We start from the raw sequence: 26,930 nt of genomic DNA, 5'->3' as shown, positions 1-26,930 counted from the left end.
CAGAATCTCAGACACCCTCATGCAGCCAGAGAACCTGAACACGATGCTTGGGCACAAGACCTGTCCGTGCACTTGCCCTGCACTGAAGTGCACCGCATCCCCCCACCACTTGCTGGCACCCATGGCAGGCATTTTCAACAAAGGCTATTCCAATACATATTAAAAATACAAATAAATTTCAAGAAAATGTGTTCTTTCTGGTGGCTCCACTCTGCAAGTCCCTTCTCATCTAAATGCTTCCTCTTGGTCTTCAAGACAGCCAAACCCCGAGCCCACTCTCCTACCCATCCAATCCCCCCCCAGTCCTCCCAAAACTTGCCTCCCCCGCCCAACAAATCCGCCATCCATCATCCACATCAATAGGTTCTTACAGTGTCTTCCACCTTCCCATGTTGGTAAGCGAACAACAGTGAGCACAAAGGAAGAGGAAGGAGCAAAGGTAGCAGAAAGGAAGGATGAGGGAGGAACCGGGGTAAATAACAATGGTAGCACCAGCGACTCTCAGCACTGAGTCTTGCCAGGCCCTGCTCTGAATCCACACAACATGAAGTGTCTCATCCCTGTCTGCAGATGAATGTGGGCCAGTTAAGTCATCTGCCCAGGGCCACATAGGGAGTCTGTGCTCTGGACCATTCTACCTGCATCATCACCCAGCGAAGAGGCAGAGGTAGGGAGACAGACATGAAATGAAGCACTAGCCAGCTAAGGAGCTCTCTGCACAGGGCCCAGGGGAGGGTGGGGTCAACCTGAGAAGTCAGGGAGGGTGTCTCATGAAGATCCCCTTCATCCGAGTCTTAGGAACTAAACAGGAGTTGGGCAGGCAGCCCAGGGACCGGTATGGGGAGGGACTTATCCACATGTGAGCAAAGGGCACCACAAGGCCAGAGGACAAAGGATGAGTTCACTGAGAGGACTGCTGTGGGCCCTGGCTAAAAGGCTAGTATTAACCCAGGCAAAGATGGTTAAGTAGGGACCAGGTCTTCTGGTAAAGACAGGCCCTTCATCCTGCATACATCTAGTCACCCAGGCCTTTTTATATAAATCCTACCCACCTGTCCTACACGGGTGCAAGCCTCAGGTGTGGAGATAGGTGTTAACCAACTACAGATAAGAGGAAGGAAACCACATCTAGGACCAGACTACATACAGGGAAGGAAGGGTCCCCCTTCGCCCCCTCCCTCCATGCTGTTCCCACCTTCTCTAAAAGGAGAAAGAAAGTACAATGTAATTGCTTCTTCTATGGCTTGTTAGGTCAAATCCTTAGGGTTTCATTACTTGGCTTTTTCTAACTGTCAATATAAGTGTCTGGAAAATACATGGACTCATGGACCTCTAGGAAATCTTAGGGGGGTGTCCATGTCCTACTGTCATCAGATGACAAAACATGCATTTTTCTCAGGACTGGACAAGTGTCTCAGCTTCAGTCTGGATGCTGATGACATCATGTGACAACAGTGGATTCAGCTCAAGCTCAGAAGATGGAAAATAATTACATGTTTCTTAAATTTAATTTTTGAATGAAGAAGCATTTGGAACACACAAAAGAGTATAAAGAATAATAAATAGCCGTACCTATCTGGGGCTGTCAAATCCTACTATGTTGTCACACTTGCTTAAAATTCTTTTTTCCAAGAAAGAAAGCCTCACAGACGCTGACCAAGTCTGAATTTCCCCGCTCCCCACTCATCCCAGAAACATCATTCTGCACTCAGCATTTACCACTCCTGTGTGTTCTTAGGCTTCTGCTATGTATGTATAACAATATAGAGTTTTTGCACATTTCCAAATTGTTTAAAATAGCATCACTGTATATACACTCTGCATCTTTATTTGACAAAACATTTTTGAGAGTAATCTCTGTTGACATGTGTCACTCCAGAGCATTTTATTTGATTGTTGTATATTACAGTCCCTTGTATGAATGTTCACTATATATATCACAGTTTATCTATTCATTTTCCTGTTGATGAACTTTCAAGTGGTTTCCAACCCTTCACTACGCTAAATATTCTTGTAATTGTTCATCTAAGGGTATCTCCAGTCATGCTACGCATTGCCCAAATCGCTCTGCAACACTGCGACCCCAATTTATATTCTCAAGGTCAGGGTTTAAGTGTTCCTTCTGTTCCAGATCTCCATCAACTCCCTGGTATTGTCTGGCTATTCCATTTTCACCAATCTGATGTGGACAAACTGTTACCTCCTTGTTATTCTGAAGATGAATTTTATTTTATTTTTAAAGATTTTAAAGTGTGGTCTTGATGAATGATCTCAGAATTCTGGGTGCCTTCAAGCAGCCAGAGCAGGGAGGACCTGAGCGCCTCTGCTTGACAGGCAGGGGTCCACGCCTGTGGTGCAAAAGATAAACCTCAAAAGAACAAAGAGTGGGATTCAGGACAGAGGACAATTTGGCCAAGGTGAAGGCTAGAAATGCCAGTCACGTGGGGAAGAAGCACATTCGCTCAAGTTGGCAAGAAAATGTGGAAAAGGAAAAGTCTCAACCAGAATTAGACCCGGTGGTATTCTAGAGCTGGGGCTGTGGGGCCATCAGGGAACAGGTGTCCTCAGCCGAAGGATGCAGCGGGGGGCGGGGACAGAAGGCAGAACCCTCGGGGCAGAGGTTCCTCTGCACCATCATCAATCACTGCATGCTGGGCCTGGAGAGCTCTGGGTGGCAGATGTCAGCAGGGGGCCACCGGGCCAGAGGCCCAGAGAGCCCGCAGCCACAACTGCTTCCTGAAGTCATCTGCCGGTTTCCTGTTCCTCTGCATGTCACTGCCTGAAATCATCCCACCACCCGAACCTGCAGCCTCCACTCCCCCACCCCCGCCCCTAAAGCAGTTCTGCAAGAACCACAGGGATTTAGCACCAGTAACAGCAGAGGCTGCCTGCAGGTCTTGGTCTGAGAAGCACAGTGTGAACAGTGAGAGGGGCTGGGGTTGTATAGCCACACTCGCCAAATGCTGTGTGACAGCTCTGGAGCCGGGTCATCTTGTCCTGCTCCCTGACTCACAGGAGAGGGAACTGAGGTCAACCTGTGCAAGGTCACATGGCTAGTGGCTGACAAGGAGTCTTCTAATTCCCAGGTCAGTGCTCTCGTCTCTCCCACAAGGCTGCCCCTCTCCTAAAGGCCCATTCACCTCAGTGTTAGAATCCAGCTACTTTTGTATTCACACCCTTTAGTCATCGAGAAATCCCATTTGGGAAGGATACTCTTCGCGTGACCTTCGGGGGCCTTGACTCCCTCCCCTGACAGTCCTTTGTGTCCTTGACTCCTAGCTGCTCATCAGTGGCTCTGTCCTCTTTTGTGCATTTATGACTATCAGTGTGTGGGAGCAAGAAAGAAGTTTCCAGGCCCTGTGCTCAGAGGCTGGCCCTTCTCAGCTGACACGGCCCCAGAGCCAGCCTGCCCCAGTCACACCCATCCATGCCTGGTGCTCCAGGGGCTCCAGGCACAGCAATCCCAGAGGACAGGAGGAGGAAGTGGCTTCCTGGCATTAGCTTGGCCTCCCTCGGGACTGGGCCAAGGCCAAGTCTCATGATGCCATGTGTGTACACAAGAAGCTTTCCCGTGGACGGTGCGGCTGACCAGCCAACCCCTTGAGCAACGCAGACCATTGTTCCTACACCTCAGTGAGGAAGCTGAAGTCCAGAAACGTCTGATGATTCACCCAAGGTCATAAAGTTAGAAGGAACCAGGGAAAGGGTAGGAAACCAAGGTTTCCCTTTCTGAGGGCAGGACTTTCCCCAGCTAATTGCTACTCTCCCCAAACCGGGGGCCGGAGGTCACTGCACCCCAGTGTAATGCAGGACACACTTCTGTGTTCTGTACTCCACTCTGTGACACCAATGCCTTAGAGCAGAGGACCTGGGCTTCCTTCATCTAGACCTCTACCAAAGAACACCTGTCAGCAGTCCCCACATAGGAAATGCTACCATAAAAAAAAAAAAAAAAAAAAGTGAACCCGGGATGGCTGGGTGGCTCAGTGGCTAAGCGTCTGCCTTTGGTTCAGGTCATGATCCCAGGGTTTTGGGATCGAGCCCTGCATCAGGCTCCCTGCTCAGCGGAGGAGTCTGCTTCTCCTTCTGCCTCTGCCACTCCCCACTGCTTGTGCTCCCTCTCTCTCTTTCTCCCAAATAAATAAATAAAATCATTTAAAAAGAAAGAAAGAAAGAAAGAAAGAAAGAAAGAAAGAAAGAAAGAAAGAAAGAAAGAAAGAAAGAAAGAAAGAAAGAAAGAAAATACAACTACATGTTCCTCAAACTCCTTCTCTCATTTCCCCAAGAGTCACACGAGGGCCAACGGTAATCCAACAGCACCCCTGTCCATTTGGGGCTATCAAAACATCAGGGACCTACCTGGAAAATACCATAAGAAACTGCAGTTACTGGGCACCTATTAAGGAGTGACTCCAAATTACAAACCGAGGTGATGGCAGAGAAGCCAGCAAAAAAGGACATCTGTGCAGGGGGTAGCGATCAGAAATGAGGCTGGCCTGAGTCGCCAAGGGCCACCTGAAGAAAACCTCTTTATTCTAGAACCTCAACTGGCTCCAAGCGTAAGGACTTTTCCAGAAATCCTAGATTAAAAGGGCAGGCTCAGCAGCTGGTTACCATAACCTAGCCACTACAGCTGCCGGTTACTGAACCAAACACATCTAGGATCAGTTGACTTTAGAAGATCTCGACCTTGAAAATATGGGTGGGTCTCAGCTACTCAGCTGAAGCCTTCAAGAGGAAAAATGAAAGTGTCTCTAGTGAAGAAGAAATCAAGCCTCAGACCACAGGGTAAAATCCCGTTGAGTTTCCAGTACTCGAGCCTGCCCTAGGGACTTCAAACTTGCCAAACCCACAACCACAAGAATAATTCCAAAATTTAAATCTCCTTATGTGTGTTTCTGTGTATATACATTATACACATTTGTATATGTGTGTAAATATACATATACACGTACACATGCATACATATATACGTTCATGCTATAAATATTTATGTTCTCTTTCTCAGGAGAACCACTTATCTGATACTGATTTTTGTACGTAGGATGGTTCTAGAGGAACAGAATCCTAAATATGTGTTTTCTCAAATGGTTCTGGGGTTTCTGGGATTGGCTTTCTAATCTGAATAAATGTGAGGGCAAACAACTCGTTAAAAAGAAAAAGGAAAGCAAAGAGAAAGCATAAGCTCAAGACACATCAATGTGATTATCAGCCACTAACATAACAGCAGCTAGCTACCCTGTGGGGTGGATGACCAGAACGGCCCCCAGTAGGAGTCAACTGTGTCAGGTCCCCATCAGACACTGCTGGTGGGAATGTGGGGTGGCACAGCCACTTGAGATAATCTGGCAGTTTGCTATAAAGTTACGCATACACTCACTGAATGACCCAGCAATCCCACTCCTGGTATTTACCCAAGACAAATGAAAGCCTATATCCACACAGAGACTTCTACATGAAATAGCAGCTTTATTTATAATCGCCCCAAACTGGAAACAACCCAAATGTCCATCAATGGGACATTTTGTCCATCACAAAACATGATACATCTGTACTACGGGATACCACTCAGCAAAAAACATGAACTAGATCCACGCAGCCACATGCATGAATTATGAAAAGCATTATGCGGGGTGAGGGAAGACAAATTCAAAAAGGCTTCATACTGCAGGATTCAGTGAAGCCCACATTCCAGCCAGGGCAACACCATAGTAACAGGTACCAGATCCATGGCTGCTGTGCCTGCAGGTGTGACCAGGAAACTTCCTGGGGTGAGAGGAGGGTTCTCTACTGGAGCTGATGGTGATCTACACAAATGTTTATGTTGGTCAACACTCAGAGAACAGCATACTTAACACTGGGGAATTTTGCTATATGTTAGTTACAGCACAATAAAGCGGATTAGAACAATACTGGGTTCCTGTTCCTCAGTAGACAGTGGTCTGTGCAGGCCGTGACCTGGAGAAATCACATGACCTTGCTGTGCCCCGACTGCCCTGTCTGGACGGGGGGCGGGGGGGTGCCAGTCCTCAGACCTGAAACTGTTCTCTGATGAAGTCAGAGAATGCGAGTGAATGTGCAGAGCCTGGACTGATGTGAGAATTCAGTAAACGTCTGCCTCTGCTTCCCTCCTCAGTGCAAAGGAGTCACCCTACCGATCCATATGCCTTCCTACTAGCCCCAGGCCAGCCACGCAGCAGAGGCCCCAGTGAAGCTGAAACCCTGGGCAGAGCAGGGGGGCAAAGGCTGGGTCCAGCCGGACAAGGAGGGGGGCCTGCAGCCCAAGTGGGGCCCAGACAGTGGGGGGGAGCCTGACATGGCTGCTCTGGGGCTGGAGGAAGGGAAGCCTGAGGATAGCACAGAGGGGGTGGCAAGTGCAGGGCTGCTGTTGACCGTTGTGCTCCAGGCCAGCCTGGATGGGGCCTTCCAGGCCTCTCATTTCCTCTACCTTAATGAGAGGTCATGTAGCAAGGGCCTGCCCACACTGCATCATCTCCAATCGCTGGCTTAAACACAGAGCTGAGCTGGAGCAGGACAAAGTCTCCTTTATAACACCCTGTGGCTTGTTCCCTCTGCTGTTTGGACCCTGGGGCTGTGGGACACGGAACACCAGCTCTGGCCACGCCCCATCCCTTCCCACAGGCGCCAGGAGAGCGCATTCCTCTGCCTGGCTTCTGGTTAAAATGCCTTTATCATGATCTTCAGGAGGAACTAGAAACTTCTAGGGGGTGGGGGTCAAACAGAGGACGGATCCACAAGACTTCGAGGAACTATAAAAGGCTTGGAAGCAGACGGTGCCAGTTCGTTGGTGTGTCTCACTTTGCTCCAAAAGTTCCTCCCAGCACAATACGCTCAACAGGCCAAGTCGGGGTTAGTTTTTGGCTCATGAAGAGTGAAGGCCAGAATGTCCTCAAGGCGCCGGAGGAGAGCAGGAACAAGGCACAGAGTGGCCACCAAAGAGTGCCTCCAGGAGACCAACATCGCCAGAGGCAGAAGCAAGTGAGTTTTTGGTGGAGAAAGACAAGGGAGACCACTAAGGTTGGTCAACAAAGCTAGGCAGGGGCTCAAACAGTGTGTCCCTCAGGTCACGAGCCACTGCCACCAGCCGGAGAGCCTGGTAGCTGACCTGCACATCCTTGCTCCAGGCGGCACCATCTCCGGTAACGTGGGTGTCTCCCCAAGCCTTCCCCCAGCACGTCATCCGATGACAAACAACTCACTTCCCCGGGACCCTCTCATTAGACTACTATTCTCTTACACACAAATGCCGGTGCAGGTTCTTTCCAAAAAACCCAGCCCAATGCATGACATCGGCACTGCACCCTGAAAGTACTGGAAAAGAAGGCAAAAATGAAGGAAATCCTGAAGAACAGGCAAAAGAGCAGCAGCCCCGACAGACACGGAAGAGTGAGCAGATGGAGAAAGCTGGAGGTAACAATGGCTCACGTATTAGACACACAGGTACGGTAGGTAGCAAAGAAAAAAAAAAAAAAGGGTGAGGCAGACGGGCAGGCCAGACCCATGCAGTCCTGCCCAGTCAACAGGGTGAGGAACCCCCTCCGAGCGGCTGACACTCTCAACGTCCAATGACGTCAAGGCCGGTAAACACTGAGGCCAATGCAGATAATCAATGCTTGGAGATTTCTGGAGCCTGGTGACAGCAGCCCCGCCAAGATTGAGACAAGAATGGCAAGATATCCGGAGGAATGTGACAATACGGTCCAAAGGTCTCTGGCATTTATAGCTAGCCATTCTGTACTATGGCCTAAATCCAATCTCCAAATGGCCACCCATGTGCAAGGCAACCTGCAGCCAGTCAGCCCACCAGGGAGGCACCCAGTCCCTGAGCGGGTACCGGGCGCCAGGCACACGCACCCACTCTCCTCCCGGAGCCCCAGTCGGTGTTCACACTAACCCACATTGAGTGGCTCCTATTGTTTTACAGACGAGGAATTAAATAGGAGCTTAGAAGAGTTAAATAGCTTGCCCCAAATCCTACTGCTGGCTCAGGAACAAATGCTTAGTGCAAGTTGGCTGGGTGGACAGATGGAAGGATGACTGGAAGGACAGATGGACAAAGGAAAGGCCAGGCTGACAGATGGCTTCAGTGTCATCCTCCTCCTGGGACGACACTTGGACCCTCTAGGCCTGTCAGAGGAAGCAGGGAGAGCGGTGGGTAAAGTAAGAGTGGCTGTGCCCGAACAGAACGGCGCCAATAAATATCTATGACACCTCTGTGCTGTCGGAAGTGGAGGAAAAATTAAAAAAAAAAAAAGCCACAGGAGACAGAAATAGCCTCTCCATGCGTTTAAGTTTTCAAATTCAGAGAGAAAAGCCTGAGGGGCCCATGGTGGCCATCCCCCCGTCTCAAGGGCTTTCCTCTCGGTATTTGTGGGCTCAAAGTTTTCAGTTAGACGAGAAACAGGACACACCAGCGATCACACCCAGAGCAGGAGAGGCGCCTCACAAAAGCCTTTCCCCCCGCATCTAACTCTGCTTTGTTTAAAACAAGATCAGATTCAGCATCTGCACTTGTACTCGCTGCCTGACAAAAACCAGATGCCAGATGCCTGCCTGCACTGCATCCCGGCCCCTGCCCTCAGGAGTAACGTGAGTCAGCCCGGCCGAGGGAACCGGCGCTGTAACAAAGAGTGGTCTAGTCCCAGGGCCTAGCTCCACGCCCGCGAGCCTTTCAGAGAAGGCACATTTTCAATCTCCTGAGAAGAGGAAAGAAAGATTTTTTTAAAACCCCTCATTCTTAGTCTAATCTGGAGGTCTGGAACTTCTTCCCACAGCTCCAGGTCTAGCTCCACGGATGATAGAGACACTCAAAGCTGGTCACCATTCCCCTGCACAAGCCACTTGACCTTCTAGTACCTGCGGAGACAGCAGCCATCTCCCCGCCACAGCTCCTGAGCAGGGAGCCCCTACCCGGCAAAGCTAGAAGGCCTTGTGGGGCAGGTCAAGAAGTGAACTCACCCTCCAAGAACACTAAGATCCCAGAGGTAGGAGAGGCAGCCAGCAAGCTCTAGCCCATTCAACGCAGACCTCTGAGCAAACCATGTAACCTGAAGGGGCGCCTGGGTGGCTCAGTGTGTTGAGTCTGTTTGCGGCTCAGGTCACGATCTCAGGGTCCTGAGATTTCAGGGTCCCTGGATCGAGCCCCATGTCAGGCTCCCTGCTCAGTGCAGAGTCTGCTTCTCCCTCTCCCTGTTTCTGCAAGCTCTGTCAAATAAATAAATAAAATCTTTTTAAAAATGTAACCTAGGTGGCTCAGTGGTTGAGTGTCTGCCTTTGGCTCAGGGCGTGATCCCGGGGTCTAGGATCAAGTCCCACATTGGGCTCCCTGCGAGAAGCCTGGTTCTCCCTCTGCCTGTGTCTCTGCTTCTATCTCCGTCTCTCTCATGAATAAATAAAATCTTAAAAAAAAAAAAAGGTAACCTGAAAACCACATATCAACCTGGATCCTACATAAACAGCAGTTAGCAATGCCACCCTGTTATAGCTGTAGATCTGGCTTCCATGAGGATCTCCCACCCAAAGGTGGAGCAATCGAAGTCTTATGCTAGGAGGAGGCCCTTCTCCCCCTGGGGCCACATCCACTGCCCTGGCCCCCTAGCCCCAAGCATGCTCTGGCCTGTAGGTGGATGGGTGGGGGTGCTGGGAAGAAATGCAGGAATACAAGCTCTTAGCTGCCTTTGCCAGGAAATGATACCTGTTATTTCCTCACTCATCTTATTGGTTAAGATTGGTCACATGACCCCACAACACTGCAAATCTGGGGAGTATGTGCAGATCTGTGTTGTCCCTGTCCCATCATCTTAAACCCTGGCCTCTCATTCCCAAGGCCTAACCCGTATTTTCAGATGACTTTGAGGTCCCATTACTTAGATCTTCCATCATTACCTCAAACCCCAGTGACAAAGACTAGATAGCATCGCCCTAAAAATCAATCCCCTCTTTCAAATTTCCATTTTATGTCATTTCCCAAGCCATCACACTCAAGTACTTCCCCTTTTGCCCACATCCAATCAACCCTTCTCTTAGCAGTTATTTTATTCCTCTACAATTTTCCTTTCTTACTGCTTTCAACTCGAATCTCACCACCTATAACCGAATGATTCCACTAGGCTTTTCCTGTCTTCCCTTCTGACCAACCAGGTCCATGGCTGCCACCCCATCTCCTAGCTTCTCCCCTGCTCACGACACTTCCCACTGCCTCAGTCAAGGGTCACCTTCTAATAAGCCTGTAGCTCGAAGTGCTCTAGGATCTGCTTGTAGAATTAGGACATAATCTCACTGTTCTCTGACAGTGCCATGTCCACTCCTGTCTCTGCAGGCCTGCTCATGCCGTCCATGGCTCGGAATGCCCTTCTGCTCTTCCCACGCAAATCCTAATCCAGCCTCAGGATCCACTCCAAACAATCTCCTCAAGCTTCGCCCACCAGTGGACTTACCTCTCCTTTTCTGGCTCACCCAGGGCTCAGCACTAGCTCTGAATAGTGTGCCTTTTGATGATAAGCTGAGTTGTATTTTTTTATAAGCATAAATCCTACTTCCTGCTCTTTTGAGGGAGTGTCTACAGGTTGCCTTCAACTATAAGTAGCAGAAAACACCGACTCAACTGGCTGAAACAGTGAAGACTGGAAGTATGGAAGTCAACCTGCTTGGTCTTCAGTGGCTCCGCAATCAAGGACCTTGGTTCCTCCCCTCTGAGGGCTCAACGGGTTTACTTTCCTCATGGTGATACAATGGCTGCCTCATTTCCAAAAATCTAGTCAAAGGAGCTGTCCTTTTGTGTTTCTAAGAGAAGACTTTTTTCCCAGATCCCCACAGCGGACTTCTCTTATCTCACTGGCCAAAACCCTGTCACTCACTCATGTCTATGCTATGACCTTCATGACTGGCTTAGATGGGTCAGCTTTTACTCTGGAGCTAGAAGCACAGTCATTTTTCCTTGAGTAGTACAGGGAGAGAGGCATGACCTTTGAACCAAATCAGGGCTCTGCCATCGAGGAAAGAATAGCTGTTGTGTGGGCAACCAACAGTGTCTCCCACAGGCCAGGACCCATGTCACATATTTATGTTCCTAACTTGCCACCCCCATCCTGTGCTGGCACATAAGGATGCTCAAGAATTAGCTGTGGAATTGAGCTGAACTAGAAATTATCCTGTGGGTGTGAGAAAATAGTGAGCATTATAATAGAGTGGCACAATTGGACATTTGTGCAGAGAAGCTGGAAAGAAGGCCAATAAATCCAAACAGATGCAAAAAAAAAGTACTTAGCAGAGGAGGTCTGGGACGCTCTGGTCCAAGCCCTTGGCTGGGCCCAACTCCCAGTTCCACAGATAGGGAATAGGCCACAGGCCAGAGGGCTGGGCTTCTCCCAGCAGGGCCCAGCTGGGCTTTCTCCTCAGTTCAACCCTTGCTTCCAATGGGCCAGCGATCTACGAGATCAGCCCACAACCTGTCAGGCACAAAGGAGGCTCACAATGAGGTCTGTCGGTGCCTAGCAAGTAACCAAGCACTTTGCGGGTACACACAAATCTGCTGAATCAGAGAACACTCGAGGTCTGTGCTGTCAAAGCAAGTGCTCCCATCACTCTGGACTAAAGAGTTGGCCCCTTAGGTTTCCCTGATGGGTCTCTCCTTCCTCATTCCTCTCGGGCCACCCTGCTCAGGTCTTTGTCTTTATCTCAGCTTTCCAGCACACTTTCCTGGATTCTCCAGGCTACTGATAGCCCTCCCGCCCCAAGTACACATGTCTCCACCTGAGGCTGGGAAATGTGCCAAGAATTGCATAGAAGATACATGGAACACAAGGTTCTGAAGTCCCGCTGATGGACCATATCTACATCACAGGGTCTGTGAGTTTTAGCTCTTCGAAATTTCAGTGTTCTCTCTCAAATACTGCAGTAGGCATTTCCCTGGCTAAAGCAAACTGTGTTAAATGCAGCATACTCCAAGAGCTCACTGACTATAATACGTATTCAACATTCAATACGTATCGACTGGACAACCATAAAGTTAAACCCTACGACACTGACGATACTCAACTGTTGTTGACCGACAAATGTGGCAAAGTCATACAACTCAACCTAATAGCTCCGTGCCAGGCAACAGGTTAAGGAGCGCCAACCATGTTCAACAACACAGACATAATCCCTGTCCTTATGGAGCTTACAGTCTGATGCATCAGATCATTAATTAAAAAGTAATATACCATCTAGCTTCACTCCTGTAATTAATTATATGTGTACTTATTTGTATACTGCTTGACTTCTTTGCGAGCCTATAAGCTACACAAGGATGATGATGATTGTTGTCGTTTCCATATAAAACACTGCCAAGCACATAGCAGAACATGCTAGATGTTTGCTAAGCTTAATAACTCATGTTAAAATAGGTAAGTGCAGGTGCTGTGGAAGCATGGGGGGGGGGGGTATATGACCAGAAAACTTCAGTAACTTGGAAATCCAGATGTTGCTAATAAGGTTGAATTAGGTCTTTGCAAAATAGGTCTTTATACTATGTATAACCAATCGGCAGCGTACGTACACAGGGCTTCAAATGGACTACTTAAAACACTGTTTTCACGCACAATCCAGTTTTTCAGAAACTCCATTTACATAAACAATTGGTGCACTAATTGCAAATCATTCTTATTTCTCTACTAAAACAGGATCCCCTAAGGATCTTTATTGGGAGCTCTATTAGCCTAGTTTGAGTTACAATATTTACTTAAAAGTAATAACAGTGAAGTCCTTGAAAAATATTTGGTAATTCAAACATTTTACTAATTCAAACTAATCCTCCTCACTAGTCTACGTTGGGAGGGGTTCTATCACCACACCAAGAGGAAGCACCAAAAAGTCTGCACCTATAGGAATGTTCACCAAATTCCTTAGCGGGAGGATACTTCTGATGCCAGGGACCCGCAAGGGACCTGAGCTAACCTCAGAGAAGTTACAGAGAGGGCTGCAAATGGCAAATCGAGAAAGGGCAATTTGAAGAGCGACCGTAATCCAATTAAGTCTAATAAATGACACACATGTGAAGTCACGTTCCAATTATAAGCAGAGACCACATGAACATTTTAGACCCGCACCCCTGCTCTTTTGATTGATCTTGCTGTAACGTCATGACTAATGTCAGCCAACAACACTGACCGGCAGGCCTCTTATCTATCTCGCAGCCTCTCCCTGAGAGCTGGCCCTGGATGTGCTGCGCAGACATCCGTGAGCTTGGATGGTATCTTCCTCTCATTTTCTGCACTGGCTCCAAGATTTACTAACACACTGGTCACATTCACAGAGCATCTTGAACTCTCTTGACCCGGCAAATGATCAGCAGGTCCCCACACCAAAAGCAAACAAAAACCTGTCGCCAGCAAGGAAGACCCCCCCCAGTCTCGCTGAAGGATGCCAAAGTCCCCATCCAGCCTCCTTTGCAGAACCTCGCAAATCTCTCAGATGCAGGCAGGATGATCAGGGGTTGGAGGAGATTATGCTCTGAATGTCTTAAGAGATTAGTTACTTAAAATCCTCCACATGACTTCAGTCATCCCCGTTACAGATGACAGAGTAAAAGCCTACTTGATTAAAGCTGAATGCCTATACATTTGCAAAAGGGAAAATATGCAGAAGAAAACAAGAGTCAGATTACTGATGGGCACAGCACCAGCTCCAGGACATTGGGGGCTGCTGAATAAATTATGACAAGGAGGCACATGCAGTAATCACAGATTCACCATAAATACAGCAGCCCTCGAGGCTCTCGTATTTACTTACTTTCCCCCAAAGCATAGACTGAATCTGGCCTTGTCTTCAAATGAGGCCTGGCTCTCCCCAAATTCCAAATATGGGAAATTACAGCTCTTCTGTGGCAGGGGTAAAAGTGGGAAGGCAAATGTTTGGATTACGTAATGTTTTAATTTTAAAACAAAGACTACGTATAGCAGAAGCTTCTCTTCTGTGAGGAGTGTTCTCCAGCGCTGCCCCTCTCTCCCCAACCCAGGCCGTGGCAATCTTTAACTCACCTCCAGAACACTTCCCCTTTAAGAGAAGAGGCTTACCCATGAGATCCCTAAGGATTCTCTTCAAATACATTCAAGCCAAGAGGCACATGGGTTCTCAATCTACTTTCTACCTTCCAGAAGTTCACTGGCAGGGAGTTTCTCTGAAGCGTTGGATTCATCCGTGTGACAGGAGTCACAGATGCTGTTCCTCCAGCACCCCACCCAGCTGGGGACCCCAGCCCCTTCTGACAGAGGGACAGAGGAAAGGCTGGGCAGGGCACTCAGATGTGATCTTGCCTGTCTCATGAAAGACTAGAAGACAGATGGCAAAACTGTCCAGCATGCTTTCTTTGGCACTACACCATCAGAAGACCTTAAGAAGTTATTCAGCCCATCATCTCTAACCAGCGTCCTAAAGGGTGGTCTAGTTTTGGGATTAATCTAGGATGACTCTACCTACACAGTCACTCTCTGATAAACTGCCAGATGTGTCCATCTGGGAAGCAGAATTCCCAAGAGACCAGCCAACTCCAAACCAACAGGAAACCACCACGGAGCAAAACTGATGAGGAGCCCCAGAAAGGCCTCCAAGAAGTGCTGCTTGCCAGGAGAAGGATGGCCTCGTCCAGCATTTCCAACCTGCCTGGAACCTAAGACTTAGGTGACTGGTTGGAGAAAAGGGAAGTAGCACTGGTGGCATTCAGGAGAAGTGCAGATCAGTGAGTGCTCAGGGGTAGCCCAAGGTGAAGGGACAATGGCACTTGGCGAGATGTAGACTTGGAAGAGCCTGGACCCTGCTGAGCCGTCTCAACGATTTCTGGAACCCAGGCCCACCCTGGAGAGGTCCCTGAGCTGTCCCCATGACAGCCTTCCCCTCCCAAGGCTCCCTGAGGGGGAGCCACTGTGTGGGGGAAGTAGGGAGGCAGAGTATAAGGCAGGAGACACATCTACCTTACGGCCACCACACTTCCCCACAGAGGGTCCTCCAGAGAAAGCCTGGTGTGGATGCCACCTCCTGTCGAGATGGGAAGTATGTGACTGTTCTAGTTCTCTTTTGTCCTGGCTTCCTAGAAATTTAGAGCGAAGGACAAAATCCCCAGTTCCCAAAGACAGACATTATCCACAGCAGTGAATAAGGATGCTCCACATATCCAGGACTTAGGAATATTCGTGCATTTTCAAGAGAAAGAATTTGCACTCAAGGGGCCACCCACCCCAATCTCCCCCAATCAATGGTATTCATGTCATACTCCTTAAAAGGCCCTTCGTCAGGACTGACAGGGTATGTGTAACTCACAGCTGCTAAAGGAGAGCTGAGAACAAACCAGGAGGAAAAGATGTTAAGTAACAGCAAGACAAGACAGACCTTAGGGAAAGAAAGGACTCCTCCATGTCAGAGTGTTTTTAATTAATCTTTCTATTTATTAAGATTAAAAATACAGATCAGGTGCCTTCTTAAAATGTTTCTCATGATTTTACCTTTTAACTCTTCTTTAAAAGATTTAACCCAAAAATCAACTGCTAGGAGCTAGCATTCAAGCATTTGCTGAATGATCCAATGAAAACTCTTTTTAGGAAAGTATCATAAGTGGTTTGTAGCAGAACAGTGGTCTCCGGGATGGGAAGTGGCAGGTCAAACCCGGATGCTGAAGAAGAGCTGACTATGATATGTGAATCCAACAACCATCCATCCCAAATGGGAATTATTTTTTAAAAAATCAGGACTCAAGGTGAATGATCCAAGAAACCTGCATTTGTTCCCAGGGATTTAAAGACAGTCACACTCGTGAACCTGAGAAGTAACCCAACACTTTGAAATGAGCATCTTTTTTTTTTTTTTTTTTTTTTTACAGATATAGCTGCATCTGGAGCACTAGAAAAATAAGTGCTCTCTTGTGTTAAGGTCTTACATGTCTGGTAGCCAGCTACCTCAGTGGTTATTCAGTTCACTCTAAATGGAAGAATTATTCGGGAATTGAAAATGCAAGGGAAACTTCTCTCGTTTTTTCTCCTAGTCAGTGAGCAAATAAGAAACTTGACTAAATTAAACCCCAAACCCAAGATTTATGGTTATCCTCTTAGCAAGTTTTAAATAGGCTTCATTTGAATTCAACATCATTTCAAAATTATAACTAAAACAGTCAACAAAATATGTGTGTACTTAATTTGTTAAATTTATGTGTTTGGGGAGAAAATATTCAGAATAAACAAGTCAATTATTTTCATTAAGTACGTTAAAACGTAAGGGTAGTGTTTATTATGATTCTTGCTCTTGATACAGCAAGACAAAATTATTCCGTGATACAGCTATTGAATGAGGCTCACCACTCCCCAATGATTTCACAAATTACAGTTGCAACTAACTATAAAATAACCAAATCAGTTCTGATATGCCCATAAAATTAAGCCTGAAAAAACAGTGAGGTAAATTACTCTTTTATTTTTTTTTAAATTACTCTTTTAAAATCAAGTTCTTGAACAATATGTTCTGTATGATTCCATTTATGTCAGAAAAAAAATCTATATTTGTGGGAATATATGCATAGGAATTAAAAAGATCTAGAAGAATATATATTAAACTATGAAGAATATACATCAGACTCAGTAAGGGGCATAGGGCAGAGAGTGGGAACCATCACATTTTATTCTCTGTACTGTCTGGATTTTTTGTCACACAACTATACTCCCCTGTTACCTCTGTCAACTATTTAAAAATCCAAAACACAAAGCAATTATAAGCTACCTTCTGAAATTGAAACCAATTTCTCATGATCTTCCTCTTACACAACGTTACCCTAAAGCATTTTGTTGTTTTAAATTATGAGTTGATTCAAATCAAGTCTTCAGTGAAATTTAAGATTGATGCGATTGTTACCTCTAAGAGGTTGTGAAACCTCTCTGAAGTCTTTAAAAAAAGAAAAGAAAGAGGAGTAGGTCGTTCCTGGACAGGACAGGTGTGGTTTGACCTGCAGCAATGGCTGGTTACTCAGCATCAGGCTCCTGTTGCTCTTCCTACTAAGTCCTTCCTGGCAAAGTCAATCAAGGTCACCGACGCAATCACTGAATGGGCAAATACCAAGGTTATCCAAGTGCCAGGAGGCTCTCAACGGATCACGTGGGGTAGGAAAGCTGGCCACCTTGGACTTTTAAGATTTTATTTATTTATCCATGAGAGACACACAGGGAGAGGCATAGACATGGGCAGAGGGAAAAGCAGGCTCCCTGTGGGGAGCCTGATGCAGGACTTGATCCCAGGACCCTGGAATCCCAACCTGAGCCAAAGGCAGATGCTCAACCACTGAGCCACCCAGTGCCCCCACCTTAGACATTTCAAAACACCGAACAATGACACCACTTCCACTAAACTGCAGATCCAGGGCTAAGGTACCTAATAGGCAAAGCCCTTTTGTGTCTTTTGGTCATGGGCAATGCAGAGTGCCCGATTAACTCTCCTTTAGAGCTCAACTATAGCACTACATCAAGTGTGAGTGTTCATACTGGTTACTACATAGGAAAAACAGATCAATTAGTAATTAATGCTGAAAGACAGAAGATTTCAAACAGATGGGGCCCCTAAGGGAAGGGAAGTACTAAAAGGGAGCCATGAGAAGGAGGTCAACAGCTTGCCTCAAGACCGGACTATGTCACCAAGGTGTCCCAAGCTGGGATCCAGCACCCTGAGGGCAGAGATGGTGTTCTCAGAAGTCACCACAAGAAAGGAAGTGTGGACTGTGCTCCAGAGAATAGGAAAGTGGGCATTACAAAAACAGTATTAAATACACAAGAATAAGGCCCATTTAAGGCAATCCTGAACATGCTCCCCGTACACCAAAGAATCAGATTTGGGGAAAGAACACACAACTGATATCAGATTCCTTCCCCACCCCCCACCCCTGTTTTAATAAAAGAAAGGCCTAGGGACCTGAAAATCAAGAAGAAGAGGCCACTGATTTCTTTGAGTTCACGGTTTTGTTTTGAGTTCACTGCCCTGACGATGTTTTGACGGTACACGAAAGTTCTTCCCTTAAAAAAAAAAAAAAAAAAAAAGAAAGAAAAATTGTATTTATTTCTTTGAGAAAGAGAGAGAGAGAGAGAGGAAGAGAGAGAACGAGCAAGGGGAGGGACAGAGGGAAAAGCAGACTCCCCGTTGAGCAGGGAGCCCAATGTGGGACTCAATCCCAGGACCCTGGGGTCATGACCTGAGCCGAAGGCAGATGCTTAACCAACTGAGCCCCCCAGGCACCCACGAAAGCCCTTCCCTTGTTATACTTCACTTCCACCCTGGACCCCCACCTCCAGGACACCTCCTACCTTCCCTGGCCACTTCAGCGGTCCTCCAGGACACCCACTTACAGGTCTCTGGTACCTTCCTTCTGTCTCAGGCCCAAACACCCAAGACCTCATGCCAACTGACTGCTCCAATTCTTACGGACCAGCAGCTCCAGGGCCCCAGCCCACTGACACTCGGGCTTCTCCACTCCTTGAGAAGCCTTCTCAAATCAGCCCCATGCGCCCAGAGTGGTCTCCACCCCGCACAGTTCTGCCAGGACCTCAACTCTCTTATTACTTCAGAAATGCCAAACATTCTAGCTCTTTCAGAAAGCCTTTCCAGACTGGCCACTCACAAGATACTCCAGCCTCATCCCTCTCCTGGTCAACATTCCCTCACTGCTCTTGCTGGGCTGAAAACAAGAACAAACTTGCCTGGCCCCTCCTTCCCCAAAAGACGTCTGTCCTCAGGGGGCATGGCCTGCCATGTCTTCCTGCCCATTTGCAAAGTGACTTGCCATTTGTTTGACTGCTGGACTTAGATGATCATCGCTTAGAAAACAAGGGACGGACAGGGTGGCCTCCAGCAAAGCCTGGGTCACTTGGATGGTGAAGGTGGCGGAGACAGGGTTTTCAGGTGGATTTAATTAAAGGGTTAATAGGAGATTAAGCAGAGACTTTGCTTCAACTCTTGTTATCATAAAGCCTGTTATAAAGGTTTTTGAAATACATCTGACCACTTTTCCAGCCTGAGTAGAGTTAATATAATTTAATCTTTGATTTAGGATCTTGCAGTGCCCTGAGGCTCATCATTCTCTTCTGCTACTATAATTATAGATGCGGAAGGTGTACAGACTGGACTGCTGGTGGCCTGGAAGCTAATTTCTAGAATAAATCCTTGCCGCCACATCTTCTGATTTTTTTTGCCTTTCGGAAAGTGGAGATCAAAAATAAAAACAAAATCCCACTTAATTGAGGGTTCCAGTTACGGGAGGTTCACTGCCATGGTCTTTGTTAAGTGCCCACCACTGTGGCCCACAATTAGTCACTTAATAAAGCGTCCTTGATGAGGGAATTTGGCAACGTGTGCTTTTCTACAAATGTAAGCTTGATTTTGATGCAACCACTCATTTCTTTGAAAATCAGGGGGCATTCACACACAGGTGTCCTAAATTTCCTTAAATTAAAAACCAACCCTTTATGAGGAGTTAGCTGTGCTCACTTTCAAGCAGCAAAGAAACAGGTGTCCAATCATGCCAAATGAAGAGCTCCCGCAGGAACTTAAAAATATTAATCAAGGAGCCATAATGGAGGATGCACAAGGCCAGGGACCATGGGAAGCCAGCAACGGAGCCACTTCATTCAGTTTCCAGGCCACGGCTCAGCGGAAGTCGTCTGCCTGGGCTCTGGGGACCCAGTCTAAGCCCAAATCCCAAACTCATTACAACCTAAGCCAGTTCTGTGCCCTCATCATCCCAGACGAACTGGACCCTAAAGCCACTGACAGTCATTTGTCCAAACCCTAAAGGGCCACTCTACCACCTTTATGATGGCTGTCTCCTCTGCAGGATCAGGATTCTACTGGGAAGAGAATGCTCCCTGCATGGAATCCCTGCCCATTTCTGAAAGCTAATGAAGTCCTCTCACACAGAGCCTTCCCGACAACCACCGCCTACACTGAACTTCACCTTGAACTTCACAGGGGTCCCTGAACAGAATTCAGGAGGTATGTGAGCTTGAATGGGGGGAAAAATTATGCCTTTATTTTCAACTAACCTCTCTGTGAATGTGAACTGTTTGATTATGAATCCAGGCAGCCATCGCGGGCGATGTCTCCAGGACCTGTGACTTTGTCACAACAGAAATCACACATGCTTTCATATCACATCACAGTTTGACACAGATACCTCAACATACCCTTTCCGTGCCTCACTATGCCATAATTAAAATAATTGTCAGATCTGCTGTTAGAGCTGCTTATTTAATGCATTACTGAAAAAGCATATTGCTATGATCACAAATTTGTTTAATATTTTGAAGACTGTATTTCAATATAATTGATTTCCTTTGTTAGTCTATATGTTTTCATTTATGCATTTCAAAATGTTATCCAAAGAAAGGGTCCACAGCCTTCAACAGGCTGCCCAAAGAATCTCGGGCACCAAAAAGGTCAAGATCCCTTGTCTGGTGGCATAAAAGGTCACAAGCTCTAGAGCCAAACTTGGACTCAAATCCTGGCTCTGCCAATCTCTAGCACTTGTCCTTCAAGCAAAACGATTTAAACTGTCTGAGCCTTGAGTTTCCTTATCTTGATCAAGGAAGCCAATAGAGAAACCATGTGTTCATTAAAAAATTAACTATACACCTACTGATTTTGTGCCAGGCATAGAGCTGAGCTCTGGAGCTATAGTAGTCAGAACGACAGAGCCAGTCCTTCATCCAGAACGGCTTGCTCTGCGAAGTGTCTAGCAGTGACTGGCACATAAGCATTCTGTAGACACTACAGTACAACTGCTAAAACCACAACACTGCTTGTGTAATTATACACTGATTTATGTTGCATCCCATTGTAACAACTGGTGGCTCATCTGGCTCATGCCCTCCCAATAAGGCTTCTTAGAAGCCAGGGGCTGGGCCGCACACTCCCAGGGGGGCAGCTGGCGAGATGGAAGGAACAGAGGATGTGAACCAAATAATCTTGGCCTCAAAACCCTGTGCTGCCACTTACTAGCTCTGTTGCTCTGCCAGCAATCCGTTGCAGTCCCTCCAAAATCTGTTCTCTCCCCAGAACCCTCAATTTTTCGCTGGACACTCAGAATTAAGGATGATATCTGTCAGCCACCCCTTGCAGCCACGTATTGTCATACACTCAAGTTCTAGCAGACAGAGATGGAAAACAGAAGAGATGTGTGCAACTTCCCAGAAGTGTCCCCCAATTATGAGATCTTGCCTGTCACCAATTCTTCATCTCCTTCGTGATGGCTGGGGCTAGCACAGCCATCTTGGACCATGCAATGACCTTGTGAATGGGGGCATGCACATGAAACAAGACATTAGGAGCCTGGATCCTTACCACTGTGGAGCGCCATATGGAGCTGGTACAGTAGTCTACCCAAGGCAAGCTCTTTAACCTCCCTGGACCTCAACATCTCCATCTACAGAAAGGTGATGATGTGAGTCATCTATCTAGTGGGTATATTTTGAAGACTTAATGAGACAGGGTTCGCTTCACAGCAAAGGCCAGAGCCAGGAGATGTGGTATCATTACTGCTTCTTCTCTTACTGCAATGCAAAATGCAGGAGACTGGGGCGTCTTAACACAGCCCTGGGTGCCCAGTGGGGGCTTAATAATTTGCACAGTTGAAAGGCATCCTGGCCAGTTTAGACCTCCTAACAAGGATTTTCTTCTCCAGCCCCCTGGTCAGATGGTCCCCAGGAGAGGGAAGTGCACCACCTCTGTGACAACTGGTGGGGATGGTGTTTGTTCATCCATAAATCACGATCTTAAGAACTCTTTCCCTGACTGCCCCAAGCAGCTTCCCTTCTGTCTTCTGCCTTTGATCATGAGTCCTGCCTCTGAACTCACTCTCATCAGAACATCAAAGTTCTCCTTCAGTCTCTTTTGGAAGAATCCTCTGGCCTCTTCCATAACTGGGAGGTAAGTGATCACTGCCTCGGTCCCATCCTATTCAAGCAAGAGGACAAATGAAATTCTCTCACTGGAGGAGATCATCAGCCAGCTACAGATTCTCCTGTGCTGATCCAGAGATGGTCCAACCTCCTGTATCTTTCCTGGCTAACACTTTTAAAGCTCTGTCATCTTGTCCACAACATCAGCACGGCCTAGGAGGCATAACTACGTGTGGCTATGTAAAACTGAAATTTGCTTTGTGTGCCTGAAGCTTCTAATCACCTTTCCTGACTGTCCCCTTCCTGTTCTTGTAGACACAAATCCCATTCTGTCTTTCCCACATTGCTGTCATCTTTCCATGTCACTGTCATTCATGCAGGCTGCTGCCAGGCACAGCCACAGCCACAGCTAGCTCTCCCTCTCTCCTCATTCCCTCCTTTTCACAGGCATGCCACATTCATGCCACAGTCACACCAGCCCCCCTCCCTTTCGTCTTCTGCCCCTCTAGCTCCACCCATTCTCAGCAGTGGAGGCTTTACTACCCTCGTGGCTCAACCAGGCTGGGGCTTAGGATGGCTTTGGAACTGGAACATGGGTGGCCGTGGCAGCCAATGGCTCCCAAGTTGGGTGGGGCACCCAGAGCTGCAAGAGGAAGAAACATGACAGAGTGGTCAATGTGGCTTCGGGAGGACAAAGACAAGGGCAGGAATCAAAAGGAGGGACCTGATCCAAATCCCAGACACTGGCAAAGGAAGGGAGCAGAAAGCACAAGTCTAAGGACGTGGAGGGAGTTGCAGGCATGTGCGAGATTTACCCTGGATACACCCTGGTGTACCATCATAGGGTCTTTCAACTCCAACTGCCATTTCTGGAGGCTGGCAGCACTTGTCTCAATGCTACTTTGCAAAGTACTTATTAGCCTTAGCCTACTTTTTACAAACAAAATTTGATTCTGGGTGTGTGACCCAAATGAGCATAAAACCTTGGGATTCTGTGCTCTTTGAAATCCACATTACACATTAATTTACATTGCACAGCAAGAATGCTGACGCATGAATCAGCCCACACCAGACTGCAAGCAGGAAATAAGACCCCCCCGCCTTGGGTTGCGCTCCCTCCCCAAACACCTCCTGCTCTCCAAGGTTAGCAGCCAGTAGCAAGACCCCCCCTCCCTGCCATGCTGACAGTCACCGGGTGCTGGGAGAAGATGAGATTTCAGCAGCAGAGTGCAAAAAACCAGGGACACCCACACTTCTAAACCTGCCCACCCTCACCCACGTCCAGTCGTCTGTCAGTGCTCCCCTTCCCACCACCTTGATGCTCATTTCTTCCCCGGCGCCCCCGTTTATACAAGAGGCTGGCAGTGGAGGGAAGAGCAATGCCAGGACCCAAGCTCCATTCCACAGAATGGCCCAGAGGGTGAACTGCAGGGGGGACCTGCAGGGGGCCTCCCATTTCTAGAGCAGCCCAAAGAGACAAAAGGCACAAATGTCACATATCCTTGCTTTGCCATTGGTGGCTCCTTCTCTGGCCCTGGGCCCCACCCTTCCAGCCGGTCCTCTATCCCGCCTTAGGCATCCCACCGTCCCCAACTCCCCAGGGCTTTCCTTGTTTGTCCTTCGTGAATCCACATGAATCACTAATTACTGATTTAAACCCAGACGCTAAATGAATGACAAATACAGTATGAACAAATGCCAGTGGGATATTCAGGAGAGGTGCACAGAGAGCGCTCTGCCTGAACAGACAGGTGACACGAGGAGATGGGGACACCGTATCCTCACCCTCACCTGGGCAGAACACTGATTAACCTGCCACGGGAGCCATGTCCACGTGTGCACAAGGGCAGGGAGGGCTGGCATTAATGAATTCACACACTGGTTCTTTCACTTGGAATTACTTAGGAAAGCAGAAAGACTGATGATGCCCGGGTCACCCTCCCAGCGAATCTGGTTTCCTTGGTCTTGGGTTGCTGCCTGGAGACAAGGAATTTTAAAAGCTCCCACAGTGATTCCATCATGCACCCAAGTTTGAGAACCGCCAACTGGACACATTTATTATGTGTTCCAGACATTTTTCAAAACAGTCAAGATGTTTAGGACACCTTAGAGCCTTTCACTGTTAAGACAGCCCTTGGAGGGATCATCCCATCTTACTGAGGTTCATACAGTGATCACGGTAAGGCTGAGATTCGCATCAGGTTCTCTAACTTCAAAATCCGTTCTTTCTACCCAACTGTAAACTCCTACAAGGGTACAGACAATGCATGAGTGCAATCTCCACGGCCAGCAGGTCATGAATAAACTCTATAAATGCAAAATATCTAGACTTGAAAATGCAGGCACTACAGGCAGCAGTGATGACCTCTTCCAAATGCAGGGGATGGGACCAGAGAGAGGTCAGAGCGTTTGCTCCTGTGTGAGGTCTGAGGAGGTGGACACAGAGGACGCATCAGATCCTGGCTAGGGAGTTTTTCCTTGACCCAACATGTGTCCTCAGACCCCACACGTATGTAGCTCAACAGCACAGAAAGTATGTGCAAAGTGGGGGGACCTCGGCAATGGGGACGGAATCCCTAGGACAGGTGTCAAGGGCTTGCCTCTTGGGGCCACTGTTCTTCACTTTGCTCTAAGCCTTCCAGCCTTCTGTAGGGACATCAAAACCAATCCTAACACACCCCTTCCCAAGCAGTTTCCACTCCTCTAGTCTCTCTTCCTCCCAGAACCACACTCTGAGTTTCCTTGGTGAAGAGGACACAAGGCTGGTATCCTCAAACACTCTTAGCCTACAGACCACTTAGGTAGAGTGATGCATCCCTTCACCACCCTGTCCCACCTCATGCCTACTTCCTCCTCAAAAACAAAAACAAAAACCTGCACCATCATTACCACAACCAACTTTCCCCACAGTAAGAATAATGCTGCCACTTCGAATTAGGAATTAATGCGGATGGACACAGAGGCAAAGACACTGAAGTCTAGAAGCCACATGGAGTCCCTAAACCACCGACATGCAGATGGGGGAATGTCACACCACAAGACCTTTCAAGGACAGCAAATGTTCCTTCTCAAAGACAACAAACAGTATCTCACTGTTCCTCCTGGGTCAGAAGCGGGCCTCTTGGTACCCCATTCCAACCTGTGATATACACCGGCTACGTCCTGGTGTCCCCCCAATGCCAAGCGTTGATGGGAAAGAACCACAAGGAATTACAGGAACCAACAGCAGGTTAAACTTTCACATCGATCGCCCTGATAAAGCAGAGCCACTTACCCAGCACAGCCAGACAACTCAGCACCGGGAAAAAGCACTTCATGTCGGCAGCGGAGAGGAGACACAACACAGGACGTTCCCTCTTCTCTGGGCGCTTAATCTCTCATTTCTGGCAATCCACTTAATAGCTCCCGAGGATAGTTTTGGAAACAGAACTGAACTCAAAAAATGAGAAGAGGTTAAAGAGAAGAGATCAGCAAGATGGGGGTGGGGGGGGGATGGGCCGCCAGTGGCTCCTGCTGAACTCCCCCTATGCTAAAGGAAGGGTCCAGAACAATTCTGAAGGCCCTCTAGGCTTCTCCCACATCGCGTGCCTTGTGGTTTCCGCTGGAATTGTAGATTGCAGTGAATTAATCCTCCAGGAAAAGGGAAAAAAGAGTCTGAGAAAATCCTTTCATCCACTGATTATACAGAAATGTCCTTGGCTTCCCAGTGAAGGTGTCTGTAAGCTTCCTCATTCAGATTCCCCAAAGGGAGCAGGGCAGGTCTTGTCAAAACCTCTGACAGCTAAATCGCCCCGGAATGGCACCGGCTGTTTGGGTCGCTTCGTCAAAAAGTCGTCTCCATCCATGTCGGCAGGTCGCGGAGCGGCCACCTGCCCACACCTGCCCAGAACGCGCGGAGCGGGGTGGCGTCCGGCAGCCCCGAGCGAAGCGGGTCCCACGGCGCCAGCGATTTCTAAAACAAACACAACAGAGACGGCTCAAAGGGGGGCAAGCGCCGGGCAGCCCGGGGCGCCTCGGTCCCGCTCCCGGGCCAGGGCGCTCAGGCCGCGCGCTCGGACCTTGGGCGAGCGGCCACCGGCCCCCGCCTCAGTTTCCCCGCCCAGAGCAGGGCAGCTGCGGGCAGCCCCAAGGCTCCCGCAATACTTTGCCACACGCCCCACTCCAGGGAATTCCCTTCGCCTCCCGCCGAGCCGGCCGCCGCGGGCCGCCCCACCCTCCGCGGGGCCACGGCGGGAGCGCTCGGACGCGAGGCCGCCACTCCCGGGCCCCCCGCCCCGGCCCGGCCCGGCCCGCCCCGCCCCGCCCCCGCCCCCGCCCCGGGAGCCCCGCGCGCGCCGCGTCCCAGGTGGCCCCGCTATTGTTTTACCTTCCCGGGTGTTTATTTTTCGCTGATTGGAAAGAAAAGAGACGGAGGGAGAAGCGAACCGGGGCTGCGCTTTCCGCCGCCGGGGCGCGCCCGCCGAGCGCTCGGCCGGCCACGGGGAGGGTCTCGGGCCCGACCCCGGAGCGGAGCCGGCCCCGCGCGCGCCGCCGCCCTCCAGCCCCCGGCCCCGGCCCGGCCCCCGCCCCCGCCCCCGCCCCGGCCGCCCCTCCGCGCGCCGCCCGCGCTCCCCCCGGATGCTGACCTCGCCCCCGGCCCTCTCCCTCCGCGCGTCTGTCCTGCGGCCCGCGGTCCCGGCGCACGCCTCTGGGGACGCGCCGCCCCCTCCCCCGGCGGCCGCGCCGGCAGCCCCGCTCCCGCCCCTCCCGAGGCCCCGCCCCTCCAGCCCCGCCGCGGCGCCCGGTGCCTCCGCGCGCGGGGCGGGGGCGGGGCGGGGGCGGGGCCCTGGGCGAGAGGCCCCGCCCCTGCCCCGCCCCGCCCCTGCCCCGCCCCCCGAGCCGCGCGGCCTGGCCCCGGGCCGGGCAGACCGTGGCGGGGGCCGCGGCTCGCTCTCCCCCGCGCACCTGCCGAGGCCGAGAGCCACCCCGGGACCCGGGCGCCGGGGGCGTGGGGCCGGGCAGCCCCGAGGGCAG

The 26,930-nt window shown here is 49.3% G+C and overlaps 1 protein-coding gene across 4 annotated transcripts in view; it reads right to left on the bottom strand.

Annotated features, from left to right (window-relative positions):
• IGSF3 (immunoglobulin superfamily member 3) overlaps window positions 1–26,623 on the bottom strand; it is a 91,764-nt gene extending 65,141 nt beyond the window's left edge. For 3 of the 4 annotated variants that reach the window (XM_072769633.1, XM_072769635.1, XM_072769637.1), the window contains exons 1-2: window positions 26,543–26,623; window positions 25,192–25,869 (exon numbers count right to left, since the gene is read on the bottom strand). In XM_072769633.1, the coding sequence (XP_072625734.1) occupies window positions 25,192–25,234 (43 nt within the window). In that variant the 5' untranslated portion in view covers window positions 25,235–25,869; window positions 26,543–26,623. Of the gene's footprint in view, window positions 1–25,191; window positions 25,870–26,283; window positions 26,404–26,542 lie in introns of those variants that run through there. The other variant, XM_072769634.1, reaches the window with a different exon arrangement.
• Between the last annotated feature and the right edge of the window lie 307 nt (window positions 26,624–26,930).

This window comes from Canis lupus, chromosome 12 (assembly GCF_048164855.1).
Source record: "Canis lupus baileyi chromosome 12, mCanLup2.hap1, whole genome shotgun sequence".
Taxonomy (NCBI): domain Eukaryota; kingdom Metazoa; phylum Chordata; class Mammalia; order Carnivora; family Canidae; genus Canis; species Canis lupus.
The sequence above is the reverse complement of the archived record's forward strand: the minus strand, read 5'-3'. Positions and strand labels throughout refer to the sequence as shown.